At 46.0% G+C, this 12,228-nt stretch overlaps 1 protein-coding gene across 1 annotated transcript in view; it reads right to left on the bottom strand.

Annotated features, from left to right (window-relative positions):
• Positions 1–12,228, bottom strand: part of UNC5D (unc-5 netrin receptor D) — a 340,661-nt gene that overhangs the window by 63,023 nt on the left and 265,410 nt on the right. The window contains exon 3 of the mRNA XM_058042310.1: positions 6,359–6,577. Within this exon, the coding sequence (XP_057898293.1) occupies positions 6,359–6,577 (219 nt within the window). The remainder of the gene's footprint in view (positions 1–6,358; positions 6,578–12,228) is intronic.

Here is a 12,228-nt window from a genome sequence, read left to right as displayed (position 1 = left end):
AGCACAGTCCCCAGGCAGTTATTTCCCCTCCACTGGAAATGGAGGCAAACCCAATCTCACCGTATTTCATGCCTGTGGAGTTTATAAAGCAGCAAGGATTCTAAACCTGAACTCCATAAAAATTGGCTTCCACTTAATCTCAGGCATCATTAACAGCTGGGCAGCCCCTCCTCAAAGGCACTGGGAAGTCGCTGTGCTCCTCTGGCAAGAGGAGGGACAGGGTTCACTGGGGATGCTCCAAGAGGGGAAGCTCAGACAAGCTTTAAATCCTGTACAAAAATACAGAATATTTGATACTTTTCCAGCAGCAGGAAAAGGGGATTTTTACTTCTTTTCATTAAGCCTGGCTTACAATGAAACCCAACGACAGGAACAAACCCTTGACAGCTCCCCAAGTTGTCTGCAGAATCCCTTCAGTGCCTCAAATATTTATTCCCATGCAACAAACAAGTACAGGTTTTCTGGCTGCTTTTTGTTTTCCCCCCGTGTTGATGCCGTTTTTAACAAAACTGTTTACAAAGCTTCCCTTTATTTCCTGACACGGTGACAACAAACCCTGAGGAACAAAGGCTCTGCCAGAGCCCCTGCCAGGAAAATGCACCCCCTGAACCAAACCATCCCTGCTCTGCCAGCCAAAAAATCCTTGGATTCTGGCATGAGAATGTTTTGCAGAGTGATTTGTCCAGGTTTAAGGTAAGAGAAGCTCCTTCAGAGGCGATTGGAATGGTGGGACAGAGCAGGGATGCTCTGGCTGAGGTTTGGGATCCTATTCCCACCAGCAGCAGCGTCTTGGGGGAAAACTCTCCCTATGCTGATCCCATTCACACCCCCAGACCCTGCTCCCTTCCCTCCTGATAATTTTGGGAAGCAGCAAAGAGAAGCAGAGGTGTGGGAGGTGCCCCTGCTCATGACGACGGGATTTTGATACCAAACAAGAAAAAGTCATCACTTGATGATGAATTTTAGAAAAGCTGAAGCCATTTCTTGGCTCCGGGGTGCTGCAAATTTCTGAGCAGGCGTCAGTGAATTCAGGCATTTACAGCTCCAGATTTATTAAGGTGGAATATTCTCCAGCCCAGCTCTTCCTTTCATTGACACGGCGTTTAATTAATCTATAAATCAGCCCGTATTTAATGTGGCAAACAAAGAGCACACGCGGTTTGGGGAAGCTGGTGGTTCAGCGTTTTGAGAATGGGCCAGGTAGGAATTCAGGTTGTCTTTAAGGTCTCCCAGTTCACCCATTTACAAAATAAATGCATCCAAAACTGCAGAATCTCGGATTTGTTGGGGCTGGACGGGACCTCTGGAGAGCACGGGGTCTTTGGGGGAAGTTGTGCTTTGTTTATGGAGAAAGCGCCGCTATTTCCATTTGTTTTAGGAACAACGACACAGAGCAAACCTATTGGGAGGAGAGGAATATTCTCCATTTATCACGCCTGTATTTCACTAGTGTTAGGAAAATTATTCCACAAACACCAGAGGTTTATGTCCAAAAAGGAGACAGAAGAGTCTTTTTACTTTATTTCAATAAAGGCAGAGGCCATGGGGCATCCCCTGGGGTCTCTCCAAGTTTTAGAGAATGCAGCCTCCCTTTTTATCCCAATTTCCTTCTGTCTTTCCCCATTTCTGAGGTACTTGAGAGGTTCAGACTTCCCAGAACACCTGATCCCAAAGATTCTCCTCTAATGTATAACCCATCCTTTTAATTTTTAATTCTTACGGAATTTGGGGGGGTTTTCTTCCCCATCTTTCAATGTCTAATTTAATTTATCAGCAAACCTGAAGTTTATAAATAAAGGCAAATCTCTTTTTCCATTCATCAATCAGTGGAATCCTTCCCATTTTTTCTTTTATCTCCCAGCGCTGGTTTTATCTCCCAGTGCTGGTTTTATCCACCAGCAGACCCACAGCTTGTTTGGAAAGACAAATCCTCCGTTCCTCTCAACCAGCAAACACATCCACCTCCCCTCTGCACCTTGGGAACCACTGGGAAAATCCTTCATGGGGAGTGACAGCGGGTGAAAAATCTCTGCAAATCAAAGCAGGCACCTCGTAAAGCACCGCGACATTTTACCTGCGCCTCCAATAACTCCAATAAGCACCGCCAGCCCAACCCTTTAAATTATTGTGCAAATTAGAACCATCATCTTTTGTTTTACAGTAGAGCCGTGCAGAATATCAAGTGCTGGCTGTGGCACTGAAATGCTAATGGGCTCTGCTGGATGTTGGAGCTGCACAGACCGGTGCTGGCAGCAGATGAATAATTGCTCTCCGTGTACTAAACACAACGGAGCTGCAGAGAACTTCGGCATTTGTCAGCTTTATTTGTTTAAATGAGAAAAACACTGACAGCAGTTATTGCTGTAATCCTTCCAGTTATCAGACAAAGAAACTCTGCGAGCGGGGCTGAGCTTCTGCTCAACCCCAACCTGAAATAGCCAGGCAGGTTCTGGAGCGTGCAGGAAATGCAGCAAAGGGAAATTAATCAGCCACTAATTACCACGCTTTCATCACAGCAGCATCCACGAGCTGGGCTCTCCCTTGATGAGGCAGAGCACGGAGAGAACAAAATCCCTGCTCTGCCACGCTGGGGAATAAACAGGAAAAGCAGAGGCAGAGCAGCAAAACCACCATGGGGACACTCCGGGCAAAACCTTCCAGACATCCCGAGAGTCCTGCAAAATCCTCAGTGTCCTGCTGCTCCTGCCCACAGACACTCCTGGGCCGCTCTGAGGCCTTTATTCCCCTCATGTAAAACCTTGCAGACATGCCCAGAATCCTGCAAAACCCTCCCTGTCCTGCTACTCCTGCTCGGACACTCTGAGGCCTTTATTGCCCTCCTGTAAAATGTTCCAGATGTCTCCAGAGTCCTGCAAAACTCTCCCTGTCTTGCTGCTCCTGCTCACAGACACTCCTGGGCTGCTCTGAGGCCTTTATTCCCCTCCTGTAAAACCAAAATCATGGAAATTTGGGCTCTGTGCCCATCATGGTGGCAAAGCCACCCGTGGGCAGTGCCAGCCTTGGGACACCCCGAGTGCCACTGCAGCTCCTGGGCCAGGAGTTTGGACACTTTTCGTCCATCCAGCACCCAAACTCCTCCAGCCTGGGGCTCTGGGTGCTGTTTTTCACCTCTCCTCCCCAACCTCTGGGGATTTTGATGCCTCACAAGCACTGGAAGGATGCAGAGGGTCAGACCCTGTTTAATTAAAGAAAACCAGCTTATACTTCCAGCATGAAAACCATCGATACTCAAAATTGGGGAAATTCCTATTCATGCTCCTCTTAAAACTTCGAGTCCTAATGGGAACTGCAGTGGCACAAAATATGAAAATGATCCCATTTATTCTAGATAATTTCAGAAATAATGCAGTCAGCATATTTAAATATATTTAAAAGAAGGTGATTTCAAAAGCTCAGACCCCCCCTTAACCAAAATCCCCGCTTTTGGCACCAAACCCAGAGCAGTTTTCCCAGCTGGAGCAGATCCAGGCTGTGCCTGAGGACAGACTCAGCTGTGCCCCAGACTGGACTCCAGAAATGAGGGCACTGCACGTGAATGCCAAAAATCCCAACAGCTGCTGCTCTGAAGGCTGAGGAAGAATTCCAAAGGAATTCCTGGCTATGGATGGGATCCTGGTGACAGAATTCCCCTCAGTGCTGCCTCTCTCTGGATTTTTGTGCTCTGAGGATCCACCTGGACACTGCCCTGCAGTGAGTTTTGGGTCCAGAGCCTTTGGGGCATCTCCAGCCCTGGACTAAGTCCAGCCCTGCAACCTTTCTGTGGTCACCCTGTGAGAAATGCCTATTTTATTCTTGGCTTTTCACAAATATTAAAATGTATGTGTGTTATGTTAGAAAGTTACGCTGTATTAATTTTCTTAAGTAATGTGTTAAATATAGTTTTAGGTTATAACATAATGTTAAAATAGAAATGATGCTGTGTAAGATACTTTTTTTAAAGAAAGGACTCATCGTGAGATAGCAGCCACCTAAATCTTTCAGAGAAAAAGAATTTAGTGCTCCATTATCAGAAGAAACAAACTTCTTCCCACCTTGCTCATGTTAGGATTCAGAGGAAGAAGCTGACACTGACCAGACAGAATCCTGTGTTTGAATGGAATTTATGCATCATGTATGAGGTGTATGAATATGCAACAGGCTGTTGCTTTTAAGGGTTAATCCTCTGTTAAAGTGGGTCCTTTTTGGGCTTATTTTGCCCAGAAAAAGAGGGGAAAAGGGGAAGACCCGGATGTCTGTAACTCTTTGTTTCTATTGTCTCATATTGTCTTAATTCAAATTGTCCAAAATTTTTATTACTCTAATTATATTGCTATTTTTATAGCCATTTTCTTGCTATTAAACTTTTAAATTTTTAAAAACAAGTGATTGGCATTTTTCACACAGGGGAGCTGGAACCAGATGAATTTTCTCCCAACCCAAACCCAGCCCTGCTGCTCCCAATCTCAAACCCCAACGTTACTGATGCCATTTAAACCCCACCTTGTGTTACCAATCTTGGTTTGTTCTGTTATTAACCTAAAGCTTAGAAAACATAATTGCAGCACTCACAGAGAGATTTTCTGTAACCATATGGAAGGAAAGCTTTTAGGGACGACATTTCTCCCATATTGATTCAGCAGTGCCTTTAGAAGTAAAGGTTACGCCTATTAAATTATTTCTGAAAAGGTAACTGCAAAAATTAAAATTCATTCAGATTAGCATTTACAAAAAAAAAAACCCTCTTATACGAAACTTCTTCAGAATGTGTCACTTCAAAAGAATGCCAAGCACTACTTTAAGAGGTGTAACTTCTTTTTAAATGGCATTTTTGCCTCTAAAAAAGGAATTTCTTGTGTTGCTGGAGAAGGTGTTGTACACAGAGCGCTGCTGCCAAGGCTGGGGGTTGCCTAGCAATGTTGGGAGGGGAGAGGGGAGAAAGCAATAACAACCAGAATTGTGGAGCCACAGCAACAAATTGGTCTGCAATACTTATCAACTAAATGAGAGGAGCTGCAGGCTCCGCTCGGAGCTGATAAAATCTCCTGATCACTCCCAAATCTCTCCCTTCTCCTTCTCTTCTCTTCCACACGCTCTGGGTGCTGTGGATTTCTCCTGCTCAGGTTATTCCCACCCCAGTTCCTGCCCTGGCTGGGGCTGGGGGCAAACCCCAGTGTTCAACCAACAAAAATCCCATAAAAACTGGGGCTGGGGGCAAACCCAGCAGGAATTCCCCAAAAACTGGGGCTGAGGGCAAACCCCAGGATCCAACACAGCATGAATCCTATAAAAACTGGGGCTGAGGGCAAACCCAGCAGGAATCCCACAAAAACTGGAGCTGGGTGCAAACCCAGCAGGAATCCCACAAAAACTGGGGCTGAGGGCAAACCCCAGGACCCAACACAGCATGAATCCTATAAAAACTTGGGCTGAGGGCAAACCCAGCAGGAATCCCATAAAAACTGGGGCTATGGGCAAACCCAAAGGAATCACACAAAAACTGGGGCTGGGGGCAAACCCCAGGGTCCAACCCAACAAAAATCTCATAGAAACTGGGTCTAGGGGCAAACCCAAAGGAATCCCACAAAAACTGGGGCTATGGGCAAACCCAAAGGAATCACACAAAAAATGGGGCTGGGGGCAAACTCCGGGGTCCAACGCATCAGGAATTCTATAAAGGCTGGGGGCAAACCCCAGGGTCCAACCTAATAAAAATGCCATAAAAACTGGGGCTGGGGGCAAACTCCGACATCCAACCCCCCAAAAAATCCAATAAGAACTGGGGCTGGGGGGAAACTCCAGGGTTCAACCCAGCAGGAATCCCATAAAAACTGGGGCTGGGGGCAAACCCAGCAGGAATCCCCCAAAAACTGGGGCTGGGGGGAAATTCCAGGGTTCAATCCAGCAGGAATTCCATAAGAACTGGGACTGGCGGGAACCCCAGGCTCCAACCCCACAAAAATCCCATAAAAACTGGGGCTGAGGGCAGATCCAGCAGGAATCCCACAACAACTGGGGCTGTGGGGAGCCCCAGTCTCCAACCCAGCAGGAATGCGACAAAAATGAGTTTCCCTATTCCCAGCTCCTGCTCACTTGGGGCACCTCTTGGCAACTTGGGGCAGCTCCTGCTCACCTGGGACAGCTCCTGCTCACCTGGGAGCGGCTCCTGCTCACCTGGGACAGCTCCTGCTCACCTGGGACAGCTCCTGCCCACCTGGGGTCAGTTCCTCTGCCCCAGGAGCAGCTCCTGCTCACTTAGGGGCATCTCCTGCTCACCTGGGAGCACTTTTTGCTCACCCTAGGGGCAGATCCTGCTCACCCAGGAGTGGCTCCTGCTCACCTGAGAACAGCCCCTGCTCACCTGTGGCCTCGTCCAGGCTCTCGTGGGACACGTGCTCGTTCTGGTGCACCCACTCGCCGTTGCACTTGAAGAAGATCTGCATGGCGGGCACGGCCCTGCACCGCAGCACGATGGGGTTGCTCTTGATGATGTAGGAATCGTCGGGCTCCTCCAGGAAATGGGGCAGGGTCCCCGGCGCCGAGGGCAGGGACTCGGGCAGGGCCTCGCTGTTCTCATGTCCTGAAAGGCAAACAGAGGAAAAATCCCGTTTTTCGTGGTTCTTCTATCATCTCGTTTTATTGCTGGAGGGAAAAAATCAACTTTGGGGTTCATTTAGGATGGGTTTTCCTCTGGGTTTGATTTCAGATCGGTTTTATTCTGAGTTTTATTTAGGATTGGTTTTCCTCCAAAATGGTTTTACTCTGGGTTTTATTTAAGATCCATTTTACTCTGGGTTTTCTTTAGGATGGGTTTTACTCCAAGTTTTATTTAGGATCAGTTTTCCTCTTGGTTGCATTTAGGATCAGTTTTACTCTGCGTTTTATTGAGGATTGGTTTTTCTCAGGATTGGTTTTACTCTGGGTTTTATTTAGGATCAGTTTTACTCCAGGTTTTATGTAGGATTGATTTTACTCCAGTTTTTTTTAGGATTGGTTTTACTCCCGGACCACTTGCAGAGCTGCCTGGTTGGGCTTTGAAAGGACATGCACACACAGAGAGAAAAAAAATCAAATATTGAAGTGTAAGGGCTGCCAAATGCCACAAAACTGCCCCAAAACCACCAGAAAACAGGTGGGGACCTGGGGGTTCAGCCCTTCTCCACATCCTCAGCTGCCATCAGGGCTCAATTCCCAGGTCCCTCAATTCCCGAATTCCCGAGGCCCTGGAGCAGAGGCTTTGCCTTTGGAACAGCTCCCACCCTGTCCAACCCTCGTTGCTGCTGTCAAACCCAGGAAATTCCCATTGATCTCCGGCGGTGCTGAATTCATTTCAGCACTTTGTCGGTTTTTGGCGGAAATTCAGAGGAAAGCGACAAGCGTGGGTGAGGAGGGATTGATTCCTGCAGGGAGAGCAGAGAGCAGAGCCAGGGGGAGAACAGGACAGGGTGGGGATGGAGGGAGCTGGGAGGGAACAGCGCCAGGAGTTGATGGAACCCAGAGCAACGAAATTGAGGCGGATGAGAGGGAAGTTGTGGTGCTGTGAAGGAAAACTGAACCCCTAAATTGTCACCGTGATGTTTTCCGAAAAATCCCCTTCGCCCAGGATTTTCTCCTGGGAATCTGAGAAGCCTCAGAGAAAAATGAAAGCAATAATTATCTGATTTGCTTCTCCTGTGTTTGGCTGCTTTGGAATGTGGCTTGGACATTGTTTACCAACAGATGAGTGCTTGATTGGTTCCATGTGAATTGTTTTTAATTAATGACCAATCACCATCAGCTGTGTCTGACTGGGGAGTCAGTCATGTGTTTTCATTATTTATTCTTGTTAAGTTTTCTGATGTATCCTCTCTCTTTCTTTAGTATAATGTTAGCATGGCATAATATGATATGATATGATATGATATGATATGATATGATATGATATGATATGATATAATATAATATAATATAATATAATATAATATAATATAATATATATAACATAACATAGCATAAAATAATAAATCAGCCTTCTGAGAACTTGGAGTCAGATTCTCATCTCTCACCTCCTCCTGGGGACCTCACAAACACCACATTCCCATGTCTAGGAGGTGACAGAAGAATGAGAACATTCTTTTATTTTCATTAAATCCTGGGAGCTGTCCCCCAGCACGGAGCTCTGTGTGTGCAAACACTCCCCGAGCTGTGCTGGGAAATCACAGCTACCCTCAAACCACTGCAGTGCTTTCAGCCCCTTCCCAGAGTGCTTTCACAACAAAACACCATCACAACGAAACACCATCACAACTTCCAGTGTTTTACTCCCTAAAGCTGATGCCAATTTCCATCTTGTCAATCTAAATCCCTTCAGGCTTTATTCAGTCCGAGTTTTGTAAGAAAGGACAAAAATATTGTCAGATTTTGGAGATGCTGGGAACTCCCAGGCTCCCACCATGGCTCCAGCAGCTCTGGAGTGGAGGGGGAGCAGCAGCTGAGTCCGTGAGGATCCCCCAGCTGGAGAACTCCCAGTGACCCCGAGTTATTCCACTGAATTTGCTATTTAGGGCAAGGCATGGAGGAGGAAATCCCAGCCCCACAAAACCCAGGGCAGATTTCTCCTGGCAGGTTGTGTCTGGAATGTGTGATCTGGATTGGTTTTTTTGGGTGTCAGGGAGATTTTGAGGCTGGGAGTGGCTCCCTCCCCATGAAAACCTCTCACACAGGGCACAAAATAAAACGATGCAGACACTGGAACTTCCAAGGTAAAAAGAAGAAGGGCAGTTTAATTTCTGACTCCAACAATTATAAACTTTCAAAAGCGACAGTGGATTGGAGGGTGACAGTGCCATCTCTCCAATGACACTGGACAAACCAACAGTCCATCAAATTTCTCCTCCTCCAGAAGAGAATGTAAAATAATAATTATTTACATAAAAACGCGTGAGAAAGTTTGTTACAAGAATGTAAAAATCAGAAGGCTTAGGAGAACTTGGAAGAACAAAGCAACACATGCCCAGGTGCCGGTTTCTTTCGGCTGTTTTAATGACTTGGAAAGGCCCGGGGTGGCCTTGGACAGCCCGCGCTTCAAGGGATGAGAAGAGACTTCAGGTTTTTTCTCGGTCTTCAGTGTTTATTAGTTGTTTATCTAAAAGATTTTCTCTCAGCCCGACAGAGGTCTGCACAGCAGCCAGCCATGAGCACACTGAGAGCCCCCGGGGCGGTCACCTATCTTTATACTCAAAATTACGTATACAATATTTATCAATTTTCCCCAATACCTTCTACCCTTATTGACCAGTGCACTTTTAGTAATAACCAATCCCAAAGTGCCAACATCACCACAGAAGATGGAGGCCAAGAAGAAGAAGAAGAAGAACAGGACATGCCCCAATTCCTCCATCTTACTTCTCCGGACCCCCCTGTACAGAAATCCTAAACCCTGTGTCTCACACTCTAATTAACCCATCCCTTCACCATTTACCCCAGTGAGATCCTCCCATCCTCATACAGGTGTCGTCTCCCGTGCAGGATCAAAGTCCAGCCACCAGACACTTCTGGCAACATCCCAGAACTCCTGAGCCCCCCAAGGGTGGTCTCGGTGACTCGGCACATCAGTCCTGAGGTGCTGAGATCCCACACCCAGGTAAACCCAGGTTCATCTTTTCCCTTCAGCATTTTCCTTTGGCAATCCAACCAGGTAAACTCAGGTTCATCTTTTCCCTTTGACACTTTCCTTTGGGAACCTGGCCAGGTAAACCCAGGTGAATCTTTTCCTTTGGAAATCCAAGCAGCACACACAAAAGCAGGAATGATTTCCTATCCCCTCACACTCCCACAGATATTTCTGTGGTTTACACTTGAATTCCTGCTTGCAGGACATCCCTTCTCAGGTGGAGGATATTAGTTATTCCTGTAACATTATTTATTTATTAATTATTATTTATTAATAAGTATTTATTCCTTTAACATTTCCCCATTCCCCTCACACTCACACAGATATTTCTGTGGTTTACACCTGGAATTGCCTGAATTCCTGCTTGCAAGATTTCCCTTATGAGGTGGAGGATATTATTTATTCCTGTAACATTAATTATTATTTATTATTAATTATTTATTCCTATAACATTTCCCCATTTACCTGCAGGAGCCTCTCCCAAAATGCCCTTAATCCTCAGGATTTTACCTCTTCCTCTTGTGATCACCTCTATTGTGCCCTAACTCAAACTCAGAATTCCCATTCCCCCTGAGCTGATTGCAAATCCCTGAGATTTTCCACGTCAATTTTTGGGATTCAGGCCCTTTAGAAATATTAAAAAAAAATCAGTTTTGTAGCAGCAAAACTGAAGAGCAAAGCCTGACACACAATTCTAGTGGGTTTCATTCCTGGAAAATTACCTTTCAGGAAGGGTTTTGTGTTTTATGCTCTGCACGCGAGGCCAAAAGGGACTTTAAATCTTTTTATGACAATAATAGAAATGAAAAAGAGAGGAGGGGAAAGAAAAAAAAAGAAAGTTAGGACCAAACATTAAATTCTTCTCTGAAATAAACACACTGCTGCTGTCAGAACACATTAGGAGATGTGGACAGCAGCAGGCAGGGATGAGTCAGTATTTCAAAACTGATTAGGATAATTTAGATGTTAAAATGAGATCTTAAACCAGTGAAAAGCTGTGGGTTCTGAAATATCTTTTTTGTTTTTCAAATTAAGAATTATTAAAAGTGAGCAGCATTATTCTTTTTACATTAAAAAACCAACCCAAAAGTTAAAGTGTTCCCAACAAGCCAAGTAACTCATGATAAAAGCAAATAAATCTGGCAATAAATTGTGCAGAGACTTTTCCCAAGTGTCCAAACACAACTTCTCTTCCACTTTGTGGTGCCTGAAAAACAAAGTTCTGAAAGTCCCAAACGGGGCTGAATTCCCCTCTCTGATCCGGCAGAGGAATCAGAGGGAGCTCTTTTCCCTATCTGCATGGGATTTGGGATTTGGGATTTCCCTCTATCTGGGGGTTGGGATTTTCCCTCTCTCTGCCCAGGATTTGGGATTTGGGATTTCCCTCTATCTGGGGGTTGGGATTTCTCTCTCTGCCCAGGATTTGGGACTTGAGATTTCCCTCTCTCTGCCTGAGGTTTGGGATTTTCCCTCTCTCTGCCAAGGATTTAGGATTTCCCTGATTTATGGGACTGCCCTGAAGCAATTCCTCCTGCAGGGATACAGGAACCATTCCCACATAAAAATATTCCCAGTTCCCTCCAGCCTCCTTGTCCTGCTCAGGAATCCCTTCCCCTTTGCCTCCTTTTCCCTGAATTTATAAATCCTGCCAGCAGCACTGGGCTATTCTGTTGGGTTTTTTGGATGGTTTTTGGATGTTTTGGATGTTTCTGGATGCTTTTTGGATTTTTTTTTTTATTTTTTTGGATGCTTTTTGGATTCTTTTTGGATGCTTTTTGAATGATTTTGGATGCTTTTTAGATTTTTTGGATGCTTTTTCGATGTTTTTGGATGTATTCTGGATGCTTTTTGGATGTTTGCTGCCCCAGTCCAGAAGGAAAAATCCTTTTCCCAGCTGGAACCATCCCAACACCTCCTTTGGACAGATCCATTCAGGAGCAGAAACCCATCTGGAGTTGACCAATATTCCAAATATTCCCATTCCTCCCACCCCGATCCCTGCTGGACTTTAACCCTCTCCAGCCCGGATTTCCTCCAGCACCAAACAAACCCAAGCGTCAGCTTTGCCAGGGGATGGAAAAATGAAAATCCTGTTCCAGAATAGAGCATTTCCTCCTGCCTGGAACCGTTTCCATGCTGAAATTGGAGTCATTATTCAGTCAGGAAAGCAGCTCAGTGAAATTTGCCTACATTTGCTTCATCAGATGACCCCGGCCCCCACGCACAGTGGGGTTTTTTGGCAAGCGCTCAGAAATGGGTGGAAATGGCAGATATTGTTGTTCACCAAGGACTGGGAAATCTTTGATTGGCTCTGTTGTTTGTCCTGATTTACTGAGGCCCCCAGACAGGGGATTTAGAAAAACCTAAATGGGAGAGCCAGGAACAAATCCCTTCCATCTCATCCCATCCCATCCCATCCCATCCCATCCCATCCCATCCCATCCCATCCCATCCCATCCCATCCCATCCCATCCCATCCCATCCCATCCCATCCCATCCCTTCCATCCCATCCCATCCCATCCCATCCCGTCCCTGCAGGGACCCTTCCACCACACCAGCTCGCTCATCTCCATCTATT

Source organism: Melospiza georgiana, chromosome 31 (assembly GCF_028018845.1).
Source record: "Melospiza georgiana isolate bMelGeo1 chromosome 31, bMelGeo1.pri, whole genome shotgun sequence".
In the NCBI taxonomy this organism is placed as follows: Eukaryota; Metazoa; Chordata; class Aves; order Passeriformes; family Passerellidae; genus Melospiza; species Melospiza georgiana.
Note: the sequence above shows the minus strand (reverse complement) of the source record. Positions and strands in the feature narration are given on the sequence as shown.